Consider the following 24561-nt stretch of genomic DNA (forward strand, 5'->3'; position numbering starts at 1 on the left):
TTAAAGTTGATTTAATTTATATTTCTAGTGTATACGCTATCAATTCCTTAAGTATTTAGTTATCATGTTTAACCAGCGTATAAACCTTTCTACAAGAACAGTTATCCGTAAATGTGACAATCTTATTGCTGTTTAATTTAATTGTATAGACTGATGATCAAACTGGTTAGCATGTTCTCTTAAGCCAAACTATTCAGAATAATTTTTTGTTTGCAAATATTATTCTAAATATTTCATTGTGTAGATGACATAAATTAATGCTTTAGTTACATCATTTATGCACATGATGACTTAAACTTTTAATTAAACCATTATATGTATCTACAAGAGGATAAAAAGCAGCAAATAGCTATACAGCAGTTGTCTGAAACCTAACATGTCATATGACCGTATATGAGGTTGACTGATTGGGGGGTTGTATGGTGTAAGGATAGCAAAGGTCATACTGGCCAGGACACAGGTGTCAGCAGTACAAAAGGCATAGATAGGTATATTATCTATGCCTTTTATATATTAATTAGATAATGAAATAACAGCATTACATCACATTAAATTTTTAAAAAATTAATTAATTAGCAGTCCGTGCAGTTAGCCTAGTGGCTATGCACTTCACAACCATATGCCTGGGGAAGGAGTGCCCAAGGTTCGATTCCCATCGGTGACATGAGGAGCTGAAGGATCTTCCTCAGCTATAACCAAGTTACCCAATCTTGGGCATAGACAATAGGTTTTTTCCCCAGTTTATCCTGGGGGTTGTTCATCCTGCAAAGCAGGCAAACTAGCCTTGAGAACTCAATGCTGTAGCACATAGGATACACAGGGGCATAGGGCTGACCATGTTATCCTGTGAACGGCTTTAAGTCCGATGATTAACAAACCCTTGACACCCGAAGGTAAAAGAGAGTAAAAGGAAGATGAGATGAATAACCTAATAATCTTCAATGCTTCTAAAATACAATTTAGTCTTTATTCTAATAAAAAAGACATTAGTACGTCTTCCCTTTCCTTTGATAACACTCAACTTGGCAGCCCAGATTGCTCGTCTTGGAATGACATTTAACTTTAACCTTTCCTGGCACACATCTATAGCATCCTCAGCCTCCAAAAAACTTGGAATTTTTTTTTTTTTTTTTTTTTTTTTTGTTGTTGTTCAAAATGTTACTTTTCACCTGTCTAGCTACTTATTCTTCTTCTTTAGCCTCTTTCCATCCACTGCTGGATACAGGCCTTGCCCTTAACTTTCCAGTTCTGTCTTTGACCAATGTCCACAATCTCATGTCAAACCTTTGTAGCTCACACAACTATCTTCTTTTTCTTTGGTGAGCTTCCCTTCTCTTGGTATCTGCTCAGTACTTAATTTTGTCCACCTTTTGTTTGGCAATCTATCAATATGGTCAGCCCATCTTTACATGCTACACAATACTTCACAATATCCTTTACTCCTTTCTAATTCCAGTATTCTTCTCTCCAAGGCTCTTTGTCACATATAACCTATCTTCCTGTTTTTTAAATCATTGCTCATGTCTCACTTCCATAAGTAAACACCAAAATAATGCACACATGAAATAGCTTTCTTTTTAAGCATACAGGCAAATTTCCTATCAGATAAACTTCATACAGCCAAAATGCTTTATTTCCCTGTCCTGTTTTTCCTTAAAACTAACTGATTAAGGTAAATAACAGTCCTCCACATTTCAAAAGGATTATCTGCTAATTTTAGTTCTATATGATATGAATTTATTAGTTTTGCTTTAATTACGATAATCTTACATCCCCCCCACACACACACATACTTTCTCTCTCTCAAGGTCATTTAAGCATTACCTGAGCTGCTTCTTTATTTTATACCAAAAGAACAATGCCATCTGGAAAAAATTATTGAGATTTTTCCATTGAGGTTAATTACATAGTTTTCCCATTGAAAAACATAAGAATTTTGGGTGATATAGAATCTCTTTGTCTTACTCTTTTTCCAATACCAAATTCCTTTCCCTCATGTTCTAACTTTATACTGGCTGCTGACCACAGATATGAGAGTCCTGAGAAAGATTATAGGTGTGAACAGATGGCATCAATGGCAATATCATATTAAAAACAAGGATATTAGGAAAGAACTTGACATTGTCAGCATCCAGGAATGCGTTAGCAGAGCTAATCTCAGGTGGTATGGTCACTTAAACAGAATGGGCGAAGAAAGATTAGCAAAACAACTGTTCTCTGCCAGGTTGGTAGCAAAACGACCCAGAGGAAGACCGAGATATAGGTGGATTGATACGGTAGAAAGTGCCTTAGACAATAGAAATATGAGATCTGATAATGTTGGAGTCTTGACAAGTAACAGACTAATTTGGAGGAAAATTGTAGATAGGAAGTTAGTAATGATGTGATTATTTTCATGTAGTACTATCATATCCTGTACACCCCTTGAGGGTACATGGCAGGAATTTGATGATGATGATGATGATGATACTGGGATGGCTTATTGTTTTACATTATTTATTATTTCTGACTGATATAGAAAACCAAAAGCTTTTCAAAATCTACAAACACTAAATATGCAGGATGATTATATTCATTTGCTTTTTCTATGACTTGGATAATATCGTGGATATGATCTATTGTACAGAATCTTGCTGTGAATCCTTCTTGTTCATATGGCTGTACATCACCCAAAAATCTTGTGATTTTGTTCATTAACTACAGAGATCATATGTTCCAGCTATTAACTTTCCAAATCTCAAATCAGCTCAATGCTACTCACATTTGGAATGATTATGCACTAAACACGTCTCTCGAATCTGTCGAAAACAACACAGCTCGGCTAATTGACACTATCACAAGTCATAAGCTCTTTCCAGCTGCTGGCTTTAACAAAAAGTCAGTTTCTGTATTGTTTTTCCATAGACACTTCCATTTCCCCATTTCTTCTAAACCTACAATAACAGGAACAACAGCTGTCCCACATCTGTTTTACATTTCAATTAGTAACTCATGAATCTAATACTCCCATTTATCTTTCATCCCATCTATGTTTCTTCTTTGGAACAGCCTTCCCAATGAAGTATTCCTGAAAGACTACAACTTCCATCTCTTCAAAAAGATCATTAACAAATTCCTTCTCTTTTAATGTCTGCCCACATATGGCATCAATTTGCTAGAGGTTCTGCAACAATGCAACCTCTTGTGTATGTGAGAGAGTGACAGTCAAATATAATAAATAAATATACTATCTCAGTTCACATATTATTTTTTCCTGAGATATTCCAAGTATCATTCATCCAGACCTGCTTCTCATTTCTATAAATGAATAACAAACAACTATATAGCATGTGCAGTAATGCTTCATATGCAATAATAAGAAATAATTATTCAGATAAATCCACAAGATACACAAAAAACTGCTGAATTCCTCACATAGTAATACTTAGATAAACCCAAAAGATGCACCAAAAGCTACCTGATTGTTTTTAAGATTATATAATCAATTATTATATACTAAATGTCGATACAAGCTTTCATAAGTGATACTTTGAGATATGATTCTTTGGTGATACTCTAGTTTAAATCTAAACATGAAAACATCACAATTCTTTAAATACCATTTCAATTTTTAAATACATGTAGATTACATTGTTATGCCTTACCTCATATATTCTGAATCTGAAAACATCTGCTTTATGAATTAGTTCATCAATGATGTCTCGAATAGGTGAAACAAATAAAGCACGAACGGTATCACAGTTTTTTCCAATATACATTATAATAGATATGCTATACTTTGCAACAGACAGACTTTCATCCCCTATTAATTTTGTAACAGCAGAAAACAGGTCTTCATTTGAAACAACTTCTGGGAGAACTGAATTATCTTTGACACATCGTTCTACCTAGACAAAATAATATACATATAATGAAATGATATATAATGAAATAGATATATACAATGGCAAAGGATAATGGCTGTCAAATTTAATATTGCAAAAGTTGGCAGAATTGCTCAAAGGATTACTTGGTTGTTGAAGAATGCAATGCCAAGTAGAGATAGGGAAGTTATCATCCCTCTTGCAAGGCTAAGGTAAGGCTACATCTTGACTGATATGCACAGATTTGATCAGCTAGGTTGCTTGGGGATGAGGAGGTGTAGATGATTCAGTTGATGACAGGTCTATGGAATGCTCCCTATGAGGACAGATTAAAGGTGTGAAAGTTGCAAAGTTTAGTTAACAAGAGGAAAAGAGGAGATATGATAGAAACTTATAAGTTACTAAAAGGGTTCCATAAGATTGACACAAAAGAAATTTTTCAATATATTTTTTGCTTGGAGAGTGTAAATGACTGGATTGCCAGAGGTAAATTTTAATACCCTGACAGTGAACAAGTTTAAAGAGAGGTAGAAACACAGAAAGAATGGATGATTTGGTCGATAATGAAAATGGTGAGATAAATGCGAGTAGCGAAATTGCCCGTTTGAATGGTGCGATACACAGAGTTAAAAGACAACTGGAGCGTATGGAAAAATGTGTGCTGAACGTACCGACAAATAATCGGCGGAAGTCTGTGACGGCAAATAATAGAATGTTCATAAACGTCAATAAAATGAAGGAGTGAGTGCTGTATGGGGATTTGCTATTAAGAGGCTTAATAATTGAGAGTTTAACCAAGTCGTACCAGCCGGGTGCGAACATAAAGGATGTCAGCGAATCTATTCGACTGCAAAAACAGAGGGTGATGATAATCGTGGCAGGAACGAATGATTTGAAAGAGGACAAAATGGAAATGATAGAGGATGTTGAGGGAGTTGTTTGAGGTAGCAAAAGAGAAGAGTGAGAGAGTTAGGATGGTGAGTATCCTACCACGGTATGACGGCGAAGTGTTTAGAAGGAGGGCCATAATTGCCAATGACTTTATGCGTGGGTTACGCATGGAGAGTGGTGTGGCATTTGTGGATGTGTGGAATGAGTTCAATGGGCGAAAGGACTTATATAAGATGGATGGGTTACATTTGAATGGAGTTGGTGTACGGAGAGACTTGAAAGAGTGTTGATGAATGATGTGGAAGTGGATGTACAGACTCAGGGAAACTAGATTTATTAAGGGGGGGTAGATATGCAGACTTTAGGGGGGCAGTTAAGTGTATGAATGAGTATATTATGCCCGAGCAAGTACGACGGACAACAAATCAGAATGGGATAGTTAGTATAAGGCATCAAAGTAGGGATGGGACAAATGGGCTTCTGCGATTCATGTACACTAATGCCAGGAGTATTAGGAACAAGAAGGAAGAGTTTTTGGCCATGGTTGGCACTTCCAGACCACAGGTTGTCGGTATTAGTAAAACATGGCTGACAGAAGATGATAAAGCTAGTGGGATTGAATGCGACGGGTATAGCGTGTTCAGGAGTGACAGGGTGAATAAAAAGGGGGGGGGGGAGTGTTATTGATGATAGCTGATGAGCTTCAGCCAAGGAGTATAGAAGTTGAACTGCAGGATGGGGAAAAAAGCACATTTGAGGCTGTTTGGTGTGAGATAGAATCTAGCAGAACAAAATATACAATTGGGTGCTGCTATAGACCGACCGAGTGATGGAGTGGATGGTGGGGATAGTATGCATAAGCAAATAGAAAAAAATGAGTGGAAGGAGGGTAATTATTATGGGTGATTTCAATTATGGTAACATTGATTGGAAAGAGGAGAGGGCACATGGGAGGAAGAAATTGGATTTTATGCGGTTATTAAGGGACAACTATCTACGGCAACATGTATTGGAAAATACCAGGGGAAAGAGAGTGCTGGACCTAGTAATTGCAACTGAGAATGTGGCTGTAACGAACATGACCATGTTGCCACCAATTGCTGAGAGTGACCATAAGTTCATGACTTGGGATATGGCTAAAGGAGTCGAATTTACAATTAAGACAGGGTACATGTAGAATTACCGGGCTGGTAAGTATGACAAGCTTAGGTGTGTGCTTGGCTCAATGGCATGGCATGTAAAACTGCAAGGGCTGGATGTTGATAGTGCATGGGAGGTGGTTAAGAACTGTTTGCAGGAGGCCATGGTTGACTGTATACCAAGAGTCCGAATAATAAATCAAGTAGGGGTTAAATGGATGAATAACACTATTAAGCTTGAGCTGCAAAAAAAGAAACAATTGTGGAGGGAATTTAAGGAGAAGGGTGACCATCAGGCGCAGGAACAGTATAAAGCTCAGGCCAGGATGGTAACAAGGGTGGTAAGAAAAGCAAAAGCAGATTACGAAAGGAAATTGGCCACGCAGGCTAAAGAGAATCCCAAACAGTTTTTTTCAATATGTTGCAAGTAAAAGGAAAAATGCTCATGGTAGAATGATCTTAAAAAATGCTGAGGGTAGGGAGGTAACCGAATCAGTCGATATTGTGGAATTACTGAGCGAGCACTTTGCAAGAGTATATATCATCCAGGTGGTGACTTTGCAGGAATGGAAGAACCAACAGCTTATACTGGAATTGTGATGAATGAAGTAGAGGTAACTAGTCTATTACAGAACCTCAATGTCAATACATCTGTGGGATTGGATGGTATACCAGCTCATGTCATACGTGAAGTGGCCAAAGAATTGTCAGTGCCCTTGACCATTTTGTTTAATTTGAGCCTCAGGACTGGGTCAGTCCCAAGGGGGTGGAAAGAGGGGAAAATAGTTCCACTGCACAAAGGTGGTTCCAAGGCTGCTGTTGAAAATTACCGGCCAATCAGCATAACAGGAATCATTATCAAGGTCTTAGAGAAAATAGTCAAGAGGAAAATACAAGATTGGATAGAAGAAAATGGGATACTGTATCGGGGACAGCATGGTTTTGTGAAGGGTAGGTCATGCCTCAGTAACTTGCTCACGTATTATAACACAGTGACGGCTGAACTGGATAAGGGTAATGGGTTTACAGTGATTCTACTGGACCTTGCTAAGGCTTTTGACAGGATACCACATGGAATTCTAATCAGTAAATTTCAGCATATGGGAATGGACATAGGGTTGGTGAGATGGATAGGAAGGTGGTTGACGGAGAGATATCAGAGAGTGGTTTACTCAGGAGTAGAGTCCACAAGACGGCCTGTGACTAGTGGTGTGCCACAAGGATCTGTTCTTGGACCACTGCTGTTTAATTTGTTCATAAATGATATAGGAAAGGATCTGAGAGGAACAGTTCATTTGTTTGCGGATGATGCGAAGTTGGGTAGGGCAATAGTGAATGCAGATGACGTCAAAATTTTGCAGGATGATTTGGATAGATTGGAGGTCTGGGCTAAGGAGAATGGATGTCAATTTAATGTGGCAAAATGTAAGGTTATGCATTTTGGGGTGAAAAGATTGGCGGCAGTTTACTGCATTGGTGGAATTGTGCTCCAGGAAATTGATGAGGCACGAGATTTAGGAGTGTTGGTGGATAAGGAATTGAAATTTAGGGGACACATTGCAAAAGTGGCCAAAACAGCTCATCAAATCACTTGGTTACTGAAGAATACATTGACAAGCAGAGACAAGCAGGTTATTGTTCCTCTCTATCGAGCATTGATAAGACCCCATCTGGACTGCTGTGCTCAGATTTGGTCACCTAGGTTTCTTCTTGATGGGGAGGAGGTGGAGAGGATCCAGAGGCGAGTGACCAAGATGATAGCAGGTCTGTGGAATGAACTGTATGAGAACAGGTTGAGGATTTGTGGGTTGCAAAAATTGGTTGATAGGTGGAGGAGGGGAGATATGATTGAGACATTCAAATTACTGAAGGGTTTCTATAAAATTAATTCAGAAGATATTTTTGAGAACAGGGCTGGTTGTGGGAGGACTAGGGGACATCCATGGAAACTGGGCAAAAGTGTGGTTAGTAAAGGTGTTAGAGCTGGGTTCTTTACTTTTAGAGTAGTGAATGAGTGGAATGCACTCCCTGAGTCTGTGGTGGATGCTGTGACAGTGAATGAGTTTAAGGCGAGGTATGATAGATACTGTATGAATGTCGAATAGTTGTGATGAATATGATTTGGGGCGTCCCTCGATGAGTCTAATGACTCCCTGGAGTTGCCCGTAATAATAGTAATAATAATAGTAATAGTATGATAGGTAATGTGTTAATAATAGTTAGTGTGGGTCTCCTGCAATGAGTTTTTGACTCACTGGAGATAATAATGAAATGATACAGCATGCCATGCAATGAACATTATTATTATTTTGTATGATGATACAATGGCCATGAGACCTCTTTTATGGGGAAGTACGGCACCATCTCAATCCCCCTTAATTTTATCTGGGCTTGGAACTGGCATAGCTGACGAATCAGGCCTATGGCTGGGTCTTAAATATTCCTGACTGTAATCCATATGTGTGTTCATGGGGCTGGTTTGCCTGTTCTGGGGGATGAAAAACCCAAGTTTCTGGGTGAAAAAACCCCTTACCTCCGTATGAGACTGGCTAACTCGCCTTTCTTAGAAACAGACCAGATAAAATTTTGATTCCTCAGACACACTGACGGAATCAAACCCAGGTCTTTCCGACCAAAGGGCTTCATCTATAGACTGAACTACAGAGGCACTATGCAATGAACAAATATAGAAATATAAAAGTTTACAGTAGCTACTGGATAATTCAGGCCTGATCAGAAAGGTCAATTCTAAATAAGTAGAGATTCATAGTACCAAACTATAAAAAGAAAATAACACTAAATGTGAGAATTAAAGAGGAATTTCATTAGTGAATAATTACTGAGTATTCCAAGTGAAATACTTGAAAAAGAGGTAAGAAAAATTGTAGAAGAGCCACTCAGAAAAGAACAAACTAGGATTAAAGAAGGAAATGAGGGTAATGTTATCTGTGAGAGTCAACATGGATTTGTGAAGGGGTGCTCTTGTTTTAGCAATATGCTAGCCTTTTATGATAAAGTTACAAGAGCATTAGATGAGGGAAAGGCATATACTGCCATTTTCCTAGACTTAGCAAAGCATTTGACAGGGTGCACACGATAAGCTGATATTCAAGTTGCAGCACATGGGTCTGGATGTCAGATTGGTCAACTGGATTCAGGATTGGCTGTCCGATAGGTATCAGAGAGTTGTGTATGGTGGGGCAGTTTCAAGGAGGCAGAGGGTTACAAGTAGGATTCCACAGGACTCAGTACTGGGACCTATACTGTTTAACCTTTATATCAATGACATTGTCCGTGGATTGCAAGGGGATATTCAGTTGTTTGTGGATGATGCGAAGCTGGGAAGGGTTATTAGTAATAGTGCAGATGTGGTAGCCCTGCAAGAGGATTTGAATAAGCTAGATAGATGGGCAAATGAATGGGGGAGGTGTCGTTTAATGCAGCAAAATGTAAGGTCTTGAGGTTTGGGACACATCGATGGGATTCTGCATACTCTATGGGAGGAGTTAAACTGGAGGAAGTAGGGGAGACAAGAGATCTGGGGTTGATTGATAGAAACCTGAAATTTAGGGGACATATTGCAAAGGTAGTGAAGGTAACACAGAGGATTGCTGCAATAATGAGAAGGACACTGACCTGCAGAGATAAAATGGTTATCATTCCGTTGTATAAGACTCTGATCAGACCACACCAGACTATTGTTCTCAGATCTGGTCCCCAGAATTTGAAGGGGATAAATTAACTGTGGAAAGGGTACAAAGGCAGATAACAAAGATGGTTTCAGGACTACAATGTTAGTTATGAGGATCGGCTGAGGGAGTGTGGACTGCAGAGTTTGGTGGATAGAAGAAGGAGAGGTGATATGATTGAGACTTTTAAACTGTTGAGAGGTAGTTGCAGGGTTGACACTGGGGAGTTCTTTCACTTGGTTGAACAGCGGGAAAGAGTCATGACAAGGGGATATCCCTGGAAATTACGAAAGGAAACTCTGAGAAAGATGGTGAGGAGTGGTTTCTTTGCATGGAGGGTGTTTGAACCATGGAATGCATTGCCTGATGGATTGGTGAGAGCGAGAACGGTCAATGCATTTAAGGAGTGGTATGATAGACTTTGTGTTCCTAGGAGGGACCTCCCTTGATGAGTCTTGATAAACTAGTGTTTCTTAGAAAGGACCTCCCGTGATGAATCTTTTGACTCCATGGAGGCCTTAATAATAATAATAATAATAAATAATCTGAAAAATATATATAACATGCCACCACAAAAAAAGCTGCTAAAAACAATGCAATAAAATTTAAAAAGCTTTAAATATTTTAAAAAATAAAATTATAAAATAAATAAATTATATAGTGTAAGCAAGACATTTTACAGAGCATTACAAAAACTATAAGTTGCGAGTTAGCAGATAGAACTGGAGGGGCACCAGAAGAGACGGATGTAGAATCAGGTACAAAACAGGGATGCATGCTATCTCCACTTTCATTCATCATCTACATCAGTGGTTCCCAAAGTGGATGGTACGTACTTGGGGACACTGGAATGATCCAGGGAGGAAGTAGTGGCCTCATGAGCAAAAGAATTTTTGTTGAAAGAATAAAGGACAAAAATTAGGTGCTGAAAACCAACTGCAAATAGCTGATTGTGGTAATTTAAGAATGCTGTTGACAAATATAGAACCAAATACCAATACATTGGCAACAGAACACCAGGCTCATCCTTCTCGTTAGGACTGTTTTTAATATTACTGATCATTATTTACTATTTTGTGTGATTTTTTTACATATGTGCAATCTATGTTTGTTTTCTTAATTTTAATAATATCAAATTTTCAGCTCCAACTTGTCCTAGCAGACAGGATCATGGCCTAGAGACTGGAAGAAGTTGGTTTTCATACCACTCCATAAGAAAGGTGATATGAAGGCATGCATGCAAGCAAAATTTTATTGAAGATCATGCTAAATAGGATTGAAGCCAAAGTTGAGGCAGAGATGACCGAGAAACAAGCAGGTTTTAGGAAAGGTAAGGGCACCACATACCAGATCCTTTGCATTAGACAGATCATAGAAAAATATAAAGAATTCAGACTGCCTCTGGTAATGTCTTTCTTAGACTACTCTAAAGCTTTTGACTGTGTTGAGCATGTGAAACTGTGGGAAGTAATGAAAAGAATGGGTTTTCCTCAACACACTATCAGGTTGATAGCCAACTTGTACGGGGAGCAAGAAGCCATGGTAAGAACAGGTGTTGGATTGACTGACTGACTTCAAGTTGGAAAAGGAGTTAGGCAAGGATGTTTACTTTCTCCTCACTTGCTTAGTATCAATATATATGCAGATGACATCGTGCATGAAGCACTGGATGAGCTCAGAACAAGAATTAGGATAGGAGGTAGATAGATCAGTAATCTGAGATATGCTGATGATACAGTACTCCTTTGTAATGGCATGGAAGAACTAGGACTAATTCTTGACAAAGTTAACAAGATCAGTAATAACAGAGGACTTCAACTCAATCTTAGCAAGACAAAGATTATGGTTCTCAAAGGAAATACAAACAGAGAAGCTCTTCAGAAACAAGTGTACCTTAATGGAGAAAGAATTGAGGAAGTCAGCAAGTTTCAGTACCTGAAATCCATTATTAATGTGAAGAATTGCTGTTCAGACAACAACAGAAGAAGGTTAGGAATGGTTAAAACAACACTCAGAGACTTGTCTAAAATCTGGAAGGATGGATCTATTTCCATGGGAAAAAAGTTGAGGATTTTGGATGCAGTTGTTTTTCCAACAGCAACTTATGGATGTGAGACTTGGAATCTAAAGAAGTCAGATAAGAAACGGATATCTGCTTTTGAGATGTGGTGTTACAGAAAGCTGTTGAGGATATCATATACTGAAAGGCATACAAATGAATGGGTGTTAGAAAAGATAAGTAGAACTTTAAGGCTCCTTAAGTATATTGACAGAAGAATGTTAAAATATTTTGGACACAGAAAAAATGTAAGGGGGGGGACTTCTCAGAACAGTAATAGAAGGTATAGTTCCTGGAAAAAGAGGAAGGGGTAGACCATCAATGAGATGGATGGTGTGTGACTGATCTTCAGAGAGTTGAGGCTGCCAGAAAACAAACAACAGGACTACATGGCGAGGCATGGTGTGGCACATCACCGAGCATCGGAGTGACCATACAGCATCTGTAGATGCCCAGTGAACATAGAGAGAACTTGTCCTATGTTTATGTGCAATTTATGTTTCTTTTGTTGATTTCAATAAATAGTTTTAAAATTTCAGTTCCAAGATGCCTTATTTCCAAACTTCAAAAATCTCTACTAGATACATAATAAAATGCAAATTTGGTTCTGTATCTGTCTGTTTGTTCGCTTACAACTCGAGAACTGCTGATCCGATTTTCATACAATTTTCTTTTATATGTATCAGGTCTTAGAAAGCATTTTCCAGGGGGGGGGGGGGTGCCGAATAATTTTTTTTTTTTGGAAAAAGGGGCAGTAAGCCAAATAAGTTTATGAACCACTGACCTACATGAATAGATTAAAATGTGGGTGAATTGAAAGCCTGATTTGAGACTATATAGTTAACAAGTGCATTAAATACACCAACCTTTAACTATGAAATGAGTGATTTTTATCTGTTTTATTGTGTTATTTTCTTAAAATAAGTACTTCTTTTATACTATTTCTGATTTTTTTGTCTTTATAGCATTCAAATATTTTCTGATATTTTACTGAAATGATGTAATATTAAAGTAGCGCCACAAAAATGACACCAAAACCTAAAATGAAAAATAGAGCAGCAACAGAAGAATGATAGTGAACTTGTGAACAAGGAAGCTTGCTGCAACAGACAGAATCATGCCACTTCAGAAAGTAAAAAGGATATTGCATATGATTTAATAGAAATATTACTGTTATTATCAACAGACCTCCAAGGAGTCAAGAGACTCATCACGGGAGGTCCCACTCTCACATGAACAGCTCATCATACCTTGAGTTAAATGCATTCACTGCCTCTGCACTCACCACACTCTTAAGCAATGCATTCCGATCACCCACCACTCTCCATGCAAAAAAATCTACTCTTCACCTGCCTGATACAGCTTCCAGGGATGGCCTCTTGTTCTCCCAGTCTCCAGATATTTTCTATGAAAAATCTCATCCACATTAATCTAGTAATTACCACTTACCAATTTATACATCTCAATCATGTTTCCCCTCTTCCTTCTATCCTGTTGGCTCTGTAATTTGAATTCTCTCAATCCGTCCTCATATTCCACATTCCAGAGACTGACTTAGTCAATTGTCTCTGAACTCTCTTCAACAACTCATCCTTTTGAAAACCAAGCAACCAAATCTGGACACAGTAATCTATGTACTACTGTATATGCATCAAAGCCTTGTACAATGGAATCAAAACATCCTTGTGCTAATTATAAATTTCGAAGAAGCACCAGTTTTTTGTATGGACGAAACTAGTTGGTACAAGTTTCAAATTTAATGACTGACAAAAATCTTTATTCATCCACATCATTTTTTAGTCGATTACTCAATTAGTCGAATTTTTACTAATTTGAAGGAAAATTGTTGATAGGAAATTATTTATAATGTATTCTTAATGATGTAAGCAAGTCACAGTGCACCCTTTGAGGATGATGATGTATACATAGGTAAGTTTCACATCAAATTTTTTATTTGGGCTTGTTCTGGAAAGGAAATGTGAAATTTATAAAATATTTTACGAGGAGAGGGGACAAAGTATAAATGTCTGGAAACATCTAGTGTATTTGTCAGATTATCTTCTCAATCTTTTTTTGATCTTTTTATTCAGTTACCTAATTTAATTTTTTCCATCTATACAACACAAATAATAATACCAATATATAACATGATTTGTGTAAGTAATTCTTAAAAATTTGTAAATGCTATGTAATTTATAATAATATGTCAATTATTAAACATATTTGAATTAACCTATCCAGTAATCATAATAATTAGCTAATTCTTTCTGAAAGTCATAAATTCATTTCTTCTATAACCAAATAATGAAAGCCATTCTACATATTTTTAACCCAAACTGTAAAAAATGAACTCAGTGTATTTGTTATCATATTCTTCTTCACTTTTTCTTTATCATTGCCTATAGTAAAGCATGGTCTACCAAATCTGTCAGTGTTAACTAAATCTTTCAGTGTAACTGAACAGCACTCAATATTAGACATATTGATTCAACTACTTTTTGAGATAAAGAAAACTTTAATAACATTAAAATTCTGTTTCAACCTTCACATTAATGTCATCTTCAGGAATATATACATTACATTAAAGCAAAGAGCATCACATTGTTGTCAACTACATGTCTAAAACTTATTAAACATTAGCTGGCTTGGTTGGCTGAGTGGTTAACACACCTGCTCTCCAACCAACAGATTCAAATCCTGCAATGGGCATGAACATCTGTGATTGTCTTTAGGTGTGAGATGATCACAACACTGTGTGAAATCACTTACTTGAAGCCTGAAATGGCTTGAAAGAGTTCCATGTTTGGCATAGTCTCTAGAGCAAGGTTTCTGGACTATGTAAAAATAAATAAATAAAAAATACAAAAAAAAAAAAGATAAAAATAGAAAAATAAAAAAGTAAACCTCAGCCTACCCACGGTATGAATGTGCTATAGGTTTGCAAATAACCTTTCATAGGTGAGAACCACATAAAATCTGCTTAGACTTGACCCCATGTGGTAAATACAAATTAAAATAAAAAATTAAATAAATAATTAATTACATCAGCCAATGGGAAAATTCCTATTTTTGACATTCAGTTATTAAATCCCTCGACTTAGTCTTGTCACTTGATATTAATGTATTCCTTCACACCTTGGCCCTGTGACTTCTTTGTCTTACCCATGGTTACTGTCAAACAAAGAATTGTTGTTATAGTCCATTTCCAAGCTCAAATGATCCCTGCCACAGAAGAGTTCATGGTCCACCATTAATTTCTCCAATGTTATTAATGAAATCAAAGATTCTCTCTCTATCTCCAGTAGGTTCACAATATATTTTTTCAGATAACTATTACAAATTTGCTCTAAAAACTTAAAACCACAGTTTTATTATTAGATCTTTCATTCTCACACTCAATAACCCCACATTAAAATCCCTCCCATAAGCATTGAAGGAAAAGATGTGGAACTAGCCAAAGAATTAGAAAAGTGAAAGAATACCATAATAACATAATTGGTGTTGTTGAAATAAAGAAGACAAAAACAGGTGAGATTCTTCTAAATAATAACTGCAAGATGCTATATGCAAGGAAAAGGAAAGGATGGAGTAGATATAATATTCAATACTAAATGCATACAATCTTAAATTGCAGGCAATTTCAAGCAGAATGATGTGGGTAAACTTCAAAAGAGAAAAATCAGACAATAATACTTATTAGTGCCAAAGTCCACAAAAGGTTCTATGAAGGAAGAAGTGGAAGAATTCTTCAAGTCATTAGAGAAGGCAGTTGATGTAAAGTAAAAGTTGGACCCTGTTAGAGATCTAAAAACAAAGTAGGAAATGAATACCAGATACACAAAAATGTGGTGAGAAAATTTGTAGAAAACAGAAAAAACAGAATATAAACTAAAGTATCCAACAGATACTTACTGTTCAGAGCAGGACTAGTTGTCACTAACACCATGTTCCAACATAAAGATGTATACAAATCCACATGGAATAAACAGTCTCACAAGAGTATACAAGAGATTTGAATAGTAAATGATCACATTTAGTTTTAAACAGGATAAAGATAAGTATCACACTGAAAAATTATATATGTAAGAAAGTTTTTAAAAGAATCAAAGCAGAGTAGCTTTCAGAGGTGAGCTTTAGACTCAAATATAAAAGTTGCAAGTCAAGTCAGTAGTTAGAAATGAAGGATATACAGGATGATGGTTTGATGTAAAATCAAGTAATCTCCACTGTTATTTATCATCTGTATGGATCACTTGAAGGAAAATGACATTAAAACTTGATATCAGAATTGTAGATATCAAACTTAGTTCTTTATGCAGATAATACTATACTCCTAATTAAATCCAGTATAAATCTGCAGGATTCCTTAATTAACTTTAAAAATCAGCATAAAAATCAACAATAAAAAGAAAATGAAAATAAGCAGAATACTAAAAATATCAGTTGCTCCTGAATTGAGAACCTATAGAACAAGTAAAACATTACAACTATTTACCCATTAAGTTTTAATGAAGATAGCAAATTAGATACAGAAACAGAATTAGCAAAGCTGATATGGTAGGAAGTCAACTGAATAAACAGAGAATGAGTTTCAATAAATACAATAGTACACAATTTATTGAAACTAAGCAAAACACCTATACCAGTGTAAAAATAATCATATTAAAAATTCTGAATATTTTTACGTATTAATTATGCTTGTTAGTTTTTGTTTTCATACACGCAGTGTCTGCACTTGTGATGTGCTCATTATGAAAATGTTATATTAGAAGTAACATGTAAAGAAGTAAAACTATTGAAGTACTTACTAAACTGATTATTTGTGTTACTTATAAGAAAGTTTGTTGTATTTTAAAATGTTGAATTTTGTGTTTGTGAAAGACTTTCCTTTAGCGCTGATGGATACAGCGAGTCAGCCATTTTATTGCAGTGCGTAGTTTCTGACTTTTGTGAAGTGTGCATGCTCCTGGAGAGAACTTGATGTGTGATTGACAGCTGACATGGAAAGCGTTGCATATCCAAGTTACGGTTGTAAACAAGAGAGCGTTTGGAAGTTTTTAGAACACTGGCCGGTAAATATTCAAGTTAGAAGGAACTTGATTTTTTTTGTGTGTGGCAGTCGGAAGAAATTTTATAGTGTATTCCGAAAAAGGAATAGTGGAAATAATAGGTTTCAAGGAGGAATAAGTAATGAATAAAAGGGAATCTTGAAACTGTAAGTTTTTTTAAAGTGGAAAAAGTTAAGACTGTCATTTAGTATTGTGAATGAAAGAAGAACTTGTTGCTTACATTCTAAAGTGAATGTTTTTCTTAGAGAAAATATTGATAAAGAAGTTCTATAAGTATTAAGGATGCTTGAAAGTGAATGTTTAGAAAATATATTGATTAAGAAAATTTATAGGTATTAAGGATGCATGATCTGATGAGTATTGCTACTAAAAGGAAACAAGATTTAGTCAAGAAGACTTTTATGTGTGTTACATTGAGTGATGAAAAGGATTCTGAAAATGAAGTACAGATCTGTATAACTTCTGGAAAAGAGCCTTAACAGAAAGAGAAAAAGACTATGAACATTTTTTTGTGATTGTGAAAGAAAAAGTGTTTAGTCTTAAGAGTAAGTTCATATTTTTAAATAAGGCCTTGGATCCATATAATCTGTAGTTATAGTTGTGTATTATTGCTAGAAGTGTATATTTATTGTTTTAGTTTTATTAAATGTGTTTATATTGTGCTTGGTTTTGAGTCAATGATTAGTTGGATTCTGAAAGAGAGAGTTAAAGTCATTGCACCAATTAGAGTGAACTTTTGTGCAATACAATAACATATAGGGACAATATAGAGGAAAAATTATAAAATATATAAAAATAACACCAGTAACTAAGTCATTTGTAGATGATTTGGTGACTGCAAGTCACACCAGAATGGGGTGGTGTAGGAAGCAGCAGTCCCACAGTCTCAATGGCTGCCTTAACTTCCATTCTAGTGGCTACATCAGATTGATCACACCATAACAGTACAAAAGCAATTCCAATTAGTGTTGTTTTCAGTGCACGAGGCATAAATGGTCTTAGTGTACGGGCTCGAGAAAACAGGAAGTAAACAAAATACTACACTATCTGTATACAAACAGTGCTTAACTTATGAATCTGACTGAATTAGAAATAAAACACTAGAACACCATAGATATGAGAGTTCTGAGAAAAATCAGAGTAGTGAACAGATGTAAGAATCATTAAATATGATGTTGGGAAGGAGCTTGACAGCATTCAGCAGTGTGTGAGCAGGGATAATATCTGGTAGTCACATAAACAGAATAGGATTGGAAAGATTAGCAAAATATTATAGATATGCTAGGATAGCAAGAAAAAAGACTCAGATGAACTGATACTGTTACCTTAAATGAACAAAACAAAGATATGTCGATACTGGAGTTCTGAAAGAACGTACAATGATAGTGCTACATGAAAAGTTTGCAACTGATCCCTTCTCTGTACATATCAGAAATTTGATAGCAATGATAAAATTCCACCATTACGAATGTTTTACATTATCTCTTTACGTAATTAACTTATAATACTGTTACAACTTCAAGCACCATGGTAACATATTCTCACCCTCAGCTGCAGATTCAATGATATTATGCACCACATTGTCTTGGACTGTTATCATTAATAGGAATTTAGTATGTGAATAATTTGATAGTCTAAATCACTGATAAGAGTAGTAACATGCCTTCTTCCCTTTTCTCTATGGTAATAATAACACTGTCAGAGAAGATTACAAAGTTACTATTACCTATTTACTATTACAATATTACTAATGCAGAAATCCTCACAATATTAACTGTGAGGATTTCTGAAGATTTCAAGCTTAATTTCTACAGATATAAATAGAACCAAATGAGCTTATTATTTAAGATTCATGTATATAAAGAACGAGGATGGGCTGGCAATTTGGGATTTAGCCGACAAAATTGTATTCTTATTGGTTAAACCAAAATAAAAAATGATGGTACAACATGACAAAATTTCATGCCGGCTGGGGCGTCGCCCAGTTAAACAAGGCCCCCGTTGTTTTCGCCAGGGAACCAAAGCGAACAGCGAAAAGTCAGTTACTGGAAAAAATCTGAAAACAAACCCCAACTCAACATCACCAGAGTTAAAGATCGGTACTATCAACGTAAGAAGCCTGAATGGCAAAGAAATGGAGCTAGTTGAGGAATTAGATGAGTACCAGATCGACATAATAGGGGTGACTGAAACAAAAAAGACCAAAATTGGTGAGATCTTTCTGAGCAATAAATACAAAATGTTATATTCAGGCAATGACAATCAAGGAAAAGAAGGAGTAGCCATAGTATTCAACACAAAATACGAAGCTAATCTTCTTGAATGGCAGTCAGTCTCAAGTAGAGTAATGTGGGCAAATATGAGAATGGGGAACTGGACAATCAGACTTATTTGTGCCCATGGTCCCACAGAAGGTTCTACTAACGTAGAAGTGGAAGAATTTTTTGAGGCTTTAGAAAAAGCAACTGACACAATGAAAAAGGAAAAGTTGGTCCTTGTTGGGGATCTAAATAGCAGAGTAGGAAATGATTGTGAGACATACAAAAATATTTTGGGAAAATTTGGAGAAAAGAGCACAGCTAATAATAATGGCAAATATCTGTTGGATTTCTGCTCAGGACATGGACTGGTTATTACTAACACCATGTTCCAACATAAAAATGTGCACAAATTCACATGGAGAGAAGAGGCTAGGAATAAGAAAAGTCTCATTGACTATGTTATTGTTGATAGTGATGTTTTCTCCCTGGTGCAGGACACCAGAGTGTACAGAGGATTTCAAATTGAAAGTGATCACTATTTAGTCTTGAGCAGGATAAAATTGAATTTCATATTGAAAAGAATAACATGTAAGAAAGTTTTAAAGCGAATAAAAGTTGAGCAGCTCTCAGATGTGAACTGTAGACTAAAATACAGAAAGATTATTGAAAAGAAAATGAAAGAGTTTGAGAACAGGAATCAAACCTTGGAGATTCAGTGGCAAACTCTGAAGAAAACATTGATTGATTCTTCCAGAGAGGCATGTGGTGAGGTTGTGTGCAAGGATAAAAAATTCAGAACTCCCTGGTGGACACAGGAAGTTAAAGAGGCAGTGAAGGAAAAGAAGAAAGCATATCAAAAGTTCCTGGCAAATAAGTCAGCTTGTGCTCTTAGAGAATACAGAGGCAAATGTAAGAAAGCTAAACACTGTGTAAAACTAGCTAAACAAAAGTCCTGGGAGGACTTTGGCAAGAATATAGAAAATAAATATCAAGAAGGTGACAAAATATTCTGGAGGTTGTTGAAGAAGCTTAGGAATGGAGGAAAGAATGCTGTAAAAGGAGTTAGAGATGATAAAGGTGACATGAAAACAGGAGAAAAAGATATCCTTGAAGTATGGAGTAATTACTTTGAAAAACTGTTAAATGAAACAAGCAGTGATGACAGTACAGTGATAAAAAACACTGACCAGGCATGCAGTCAGGAATACGAAGTAGAAAAAGCCATCAAAGGCTGGAAATGTGGAAAGGCAGCAGGAGTAGATGTTATTCGACCAGAAATGCTGAAGTATGGTGGTATAAAAGTCTTACAGTGGCTGCACTGCATAGTTCAAAAAACCTGGACAGAGGGACGAATTCCCAATGATTGGAGTAGAGCTCTCATAGTACCCATATATAAAAAGGGAAATAAAACTGAATGTGAGAATTACAGAGGTATTTCCCTACTGAGTGTTCCTGGCAAGATCTATGCAAGTATACTTGAGAAACGGTTGAGTAGAATTGTGGAAGAAAAGCTTGGTGAAGAACAAGCTGGATTCAGGCCAAATAGAGGCTGTCAGGATCCGATCTTCACTTTACGACAAATAGTCGAGAAAGCATGGGAATATAACAAAGATCTGTATTTAAGTTTTGTCGATTTGGAAAAGGCATATGACAAGGTGCCAAGAGAGAAGCTATTCAATACGCTGCAGTTATATGGTGTCAATGGGGCATTATATCAAGCAATACTTAGTCTTTATTTGAGTTGTAAGTCAGCAGTTAGAATTGAAGGAAGTACAGGAAGATGTTTTAATGTTAAATCTGGTGTGAGACAAAAATGTACATTATCCCCTCTGTTATTCATTATCTATATGGATCACATTATGAAGGAATGTGGTATTAAACCTGATATCAAAATTGGAGATGTTAATGTCAGCTCTTTGCTTTATGCGGATGATGTTATACTTCTAAATAAATCCGCTACAAGTCTGCAAGATTCTCTGACTAAATTGAATAGCTGTTGTAATAGATATGGTATGAAGGTCAGCAATAAAAAGACAAAGACAATGAAAATAGACAAAATCATTGAAAATGTCAACTGTGTTGTGAATGGAGAACCTGTGGAACAAGTAAAACATTTCAGCTACTTAGGCACGATTTTTACTGAAGATGGTAAATTAAATACAGAAATAGACAATAGAATCAGCAAAGCTGGTATGGTGGGAAGTCAATTGAATAAATTCATATGGAATAAGAAAGAAATTAGTCGGAACGCTAAATTAGCCGTATACAAGACAGTGTTCAAACCAGTTTTAATTTACGGATCTGAGAGCTGGGTCAGAAGTAAAACACTTGACCAAAGACTAGAGACCGCAGATATGAGAGTCCTGAGAAAGATTAGAGGCATGAACAGATGGCATCAATGGCAATATCATATTAAAAATGAGGATATTAGGAAAGAACTTGACATTGTCAGCATCCAGGAATACGTTAGCAGAGCTAATCTCAGGTGGTATGGTCACTTAAATAGAATGGGAGAGGAAAGATTAGCAAAACAAGTGTTCTCTGCCAGGTTGGCAGGAAAACGACCCAGAGGAAGACCAAGATATAGGTGGATTGATACGGTACAAAGTGCCTTAGACGATAGAAATATAAGATCTGATAATGTTGGAGTCTTGACAAGTAACAGACTGATTTGGAGGAAAATTGTAGATAGGAAGTTAGTAATGATGTAATTTTTTCATGTAGTACTGTCATATCCTGTACACCCCTTGAGGGTACATGGCAGGAATTTGATGATGATGATGTATATAAAGATGTGATACCAAGTGATTCCAAGTACAATTAAATGTTGAATTTCACTTGTGAATCTGTTCTTCCTGTTATCGTTTGAAATACCTTTCACTCCTACATCTAGTCAACTGCATAAATTTCCTTCAGTGCTGTTTTCTAAATCTTTTAAAAATGTTATGGATTTTATGACTTCACTCAACTTGATGGATCCATCCATTTAAATGGATACCACTGTCATCAAATCACATTTGATTATTAAAAAAAATCATCATCATCAAATTTCTGCTATGTACCCTCAAGGGGTGTACACAGGATATGATAGTACTACATGAAAAAAATTACATCATTACTAACTTCCTATCTACAATTTTCCTCCAAATCAGTCTGTTACTTGTCAAGACTCCAACATTATCAGATCTTATATTTCTATCATCTAAGGCACTTTGTACCGTATCAATCCACCTATGTATATTAAAAATCCACCTATATTAAAAAAACGTATCTCATAAATTAGAAAAGCCATAATCATGTGCAGTGCTAACTTATTTAGAATCCAATTAGCTGCACTGCTCTGACCATGGATTCCTCGCTATCAATGAAGATTATATTAATAAAATTATTGTTTTCAACTCTTGAATGAATGAATGAATATAAGTGAAAAGAAAATCCTCCTGTAGTCTAAAATAACACCAGTTTTAGATTATTTCCACCACTAACAAAACAGATCAGAATTTATTTTATTTTTCATTTTCCTTACAGATAATATTATTTAGTCACTTACTGTAGCTCTAGGCAAACATACTCAAGTAACATTCTTGGGATCTAATATAAGCTACATAAAATATTCTCTCTTACTCGAATGGACAACAGCAGCCTACCAAAAATATTATACAGATACAAAATAAGTGGAAAAAGAAGAATTGGAAGACCAGGAAAGAGATGGCATGAGACCGGAACAGGCCACATGGCCTATATTCCATGTTAGGAAGAAGAAGAAGACTTACCATAGCATTACTATAGATTTTAATGCCAGCACCTAAATCAGAATCTGTGTCTAATAGCATCCTGCCTATTGAAATCTGCTTCCCATAGAATTCATTTATTAAAAGCCAACTATAAAAGTTTATCTTGATGGTTGTGATCTTCACCAAATTCCTGGTATAATCTTATGACATAAAGTAACATAAAAATCTCAACTAATTTGATGTGCCAGTAGGTATGCTTTGTAAAGAGCATGCTTATAGTACAAAAAGAATTGAAAAGAGAGACACAATGTATCACAGTAAGCAATGAAAGAATACAGATAAGAATTAAAATAAACAATGAAAGCAGGTGCACTAATTGACATGATTATGTTCTACAATGTAATGTGTGTCATGGTCAAGGTAAACCTGAAATTCTTGATAAACAAAAACCAAATTGGTGCAGAATGACATTCTGGTTTTTAATGCACTGAGTACAAATGTGCAGCATTCTGGAAGCTTCCTTAAATTTTTTTGACAAAAAGTTATGTTCAATGTAAGGCATTTCTATGTTTTGCCAAAGTATAGAATGGTTTCTCACTGATAATGAAAAATTAAACCAAACTTATCCATTCTTTTCTTTTTTGACAAATTTAAAGAATAGAAAAAAAAACAACAACACGAATCTGGTTTAGCTTTTCACACAATCAATGAAGACTATCTGGTACTTTGACAAAAAAATAGAAATGTCATAAACAAACATAACTGTTTTGTCAGGCTATTTAAAATGTACTGAAATGCTATATACTCCTATTCAGAGCAATAAGAACCAGAATATCATCTTACACCAAGTTTGGTTATTGTTCATCAAATATCTCACATTTACAGACCTATGACATGCAATACATTGGAGAATGTGACAATACCAGCTAGTATATATGTTTTCATGAATTCATTGTTTAATTTTCACCTGTTGCTATTTAAAGTGATATGCTTTACTTCTCTAACTTTTTAACTCTTTTGTAATATAAGCAAACTCTGATGAAGTGTATTGTTAGCAAATAAAAATTGCTGATTTTTTGTTTAATACAGTATTTAATGTTACTTATATCATGTGGTCATGAAAGTTGATGAAATATAGTGAAAATCTGATGAAAAGCCAACTATTTTCACCTGATTTATAAATAATATTATCTATCCCTGGTTTTTCACTTTCAATCCAGAACACTTATCCTTTGCTGTATCACTTTTTATTGAATTTATCTATTCTCTAGATAGCTCAACCACTATTTCTTTCACTCCCAAGTAATTTTTTGCAGTGAAGCAATTTTCACATTTATTACTATACACAGTAATTGCTTTAATCCTGCTATTTTTCAAAGCAGGGCTTACAAATAAACATATTACCTACAACACTTTCACCCTCCTCAAACTTCATACTATTAGCATAATCCACATGTGATAATTATAATAAATTTAGTTTAATCCTTTATTCAAGTGTGAGCAAACAAGGTTTGCGCCTGAAAATATCTTCATGACTGGGGTAAGGTAGTACAACATCGGGCAACTCGTAGCAAAGGTGGACCAAGCTAACATCACTCCTATCTCAGTATCTCCCATAATGCAAAACACATCTTGCAGATATGTATAATGTTATACATTAAAGGAAGGATATTAAGGCATAACAATACAATAAGGAAGTATTGTTATGCCTTAATGCATAACAATACTTCCTTAATGGCCCTTCCCTTAATGTTATGCATTAAGGGAAGGGCCACTACCCAGACTAGTTTCGACCTTTATTGAGGTCTCTTCAGTGGTAAATCCAGAGTAATTTAATAAAAAGGTGGCACACCTTT

At 35.8% G+C, this 24561-nt stretch overlaps 1 protein-coding gene across 2 annotated transcripts in view; it reads right to left on the bottom strand.

Moving 5' to 3' along the window:
- The window catches only part of LOC150110616 (26S proteasome non-ATPase regulatory subunit 5), a 107491-nt gene that overhangs the window by 72307 nt on the left and 10623 nt on the right, over positions 1-24561 (bottom strand). For both annotated transcript variants that reach the window (XM_090395221.1, XM_090395229.1), the window contains exon 3: positions 3645-3887. In XM_090395221.1, the coding sequence (XP_090251347.1) occupies positions 3645-3887 (243 nt within the window). The remainder of the gene's footprint in view (positions 1-3644; positions 3888-24561) is intronic.

This window comes from Typopeltis vanoorti, chromosome 1 (assembly GCF_054136105.1).
Source record: "Typopeltis vanoorti isolate ZY-2024b chromosome 1, IOZ_Tvanoo_1.0, whole genome shotgun sequence".
Taxonomy (NCBI): domain Eukaryota; kingdom Metazoa; phylum Arthropoda; class Arachnida; order Uropygi; family Thelyphonidae; genus Typopeltis; species Typopeltis vanoorti.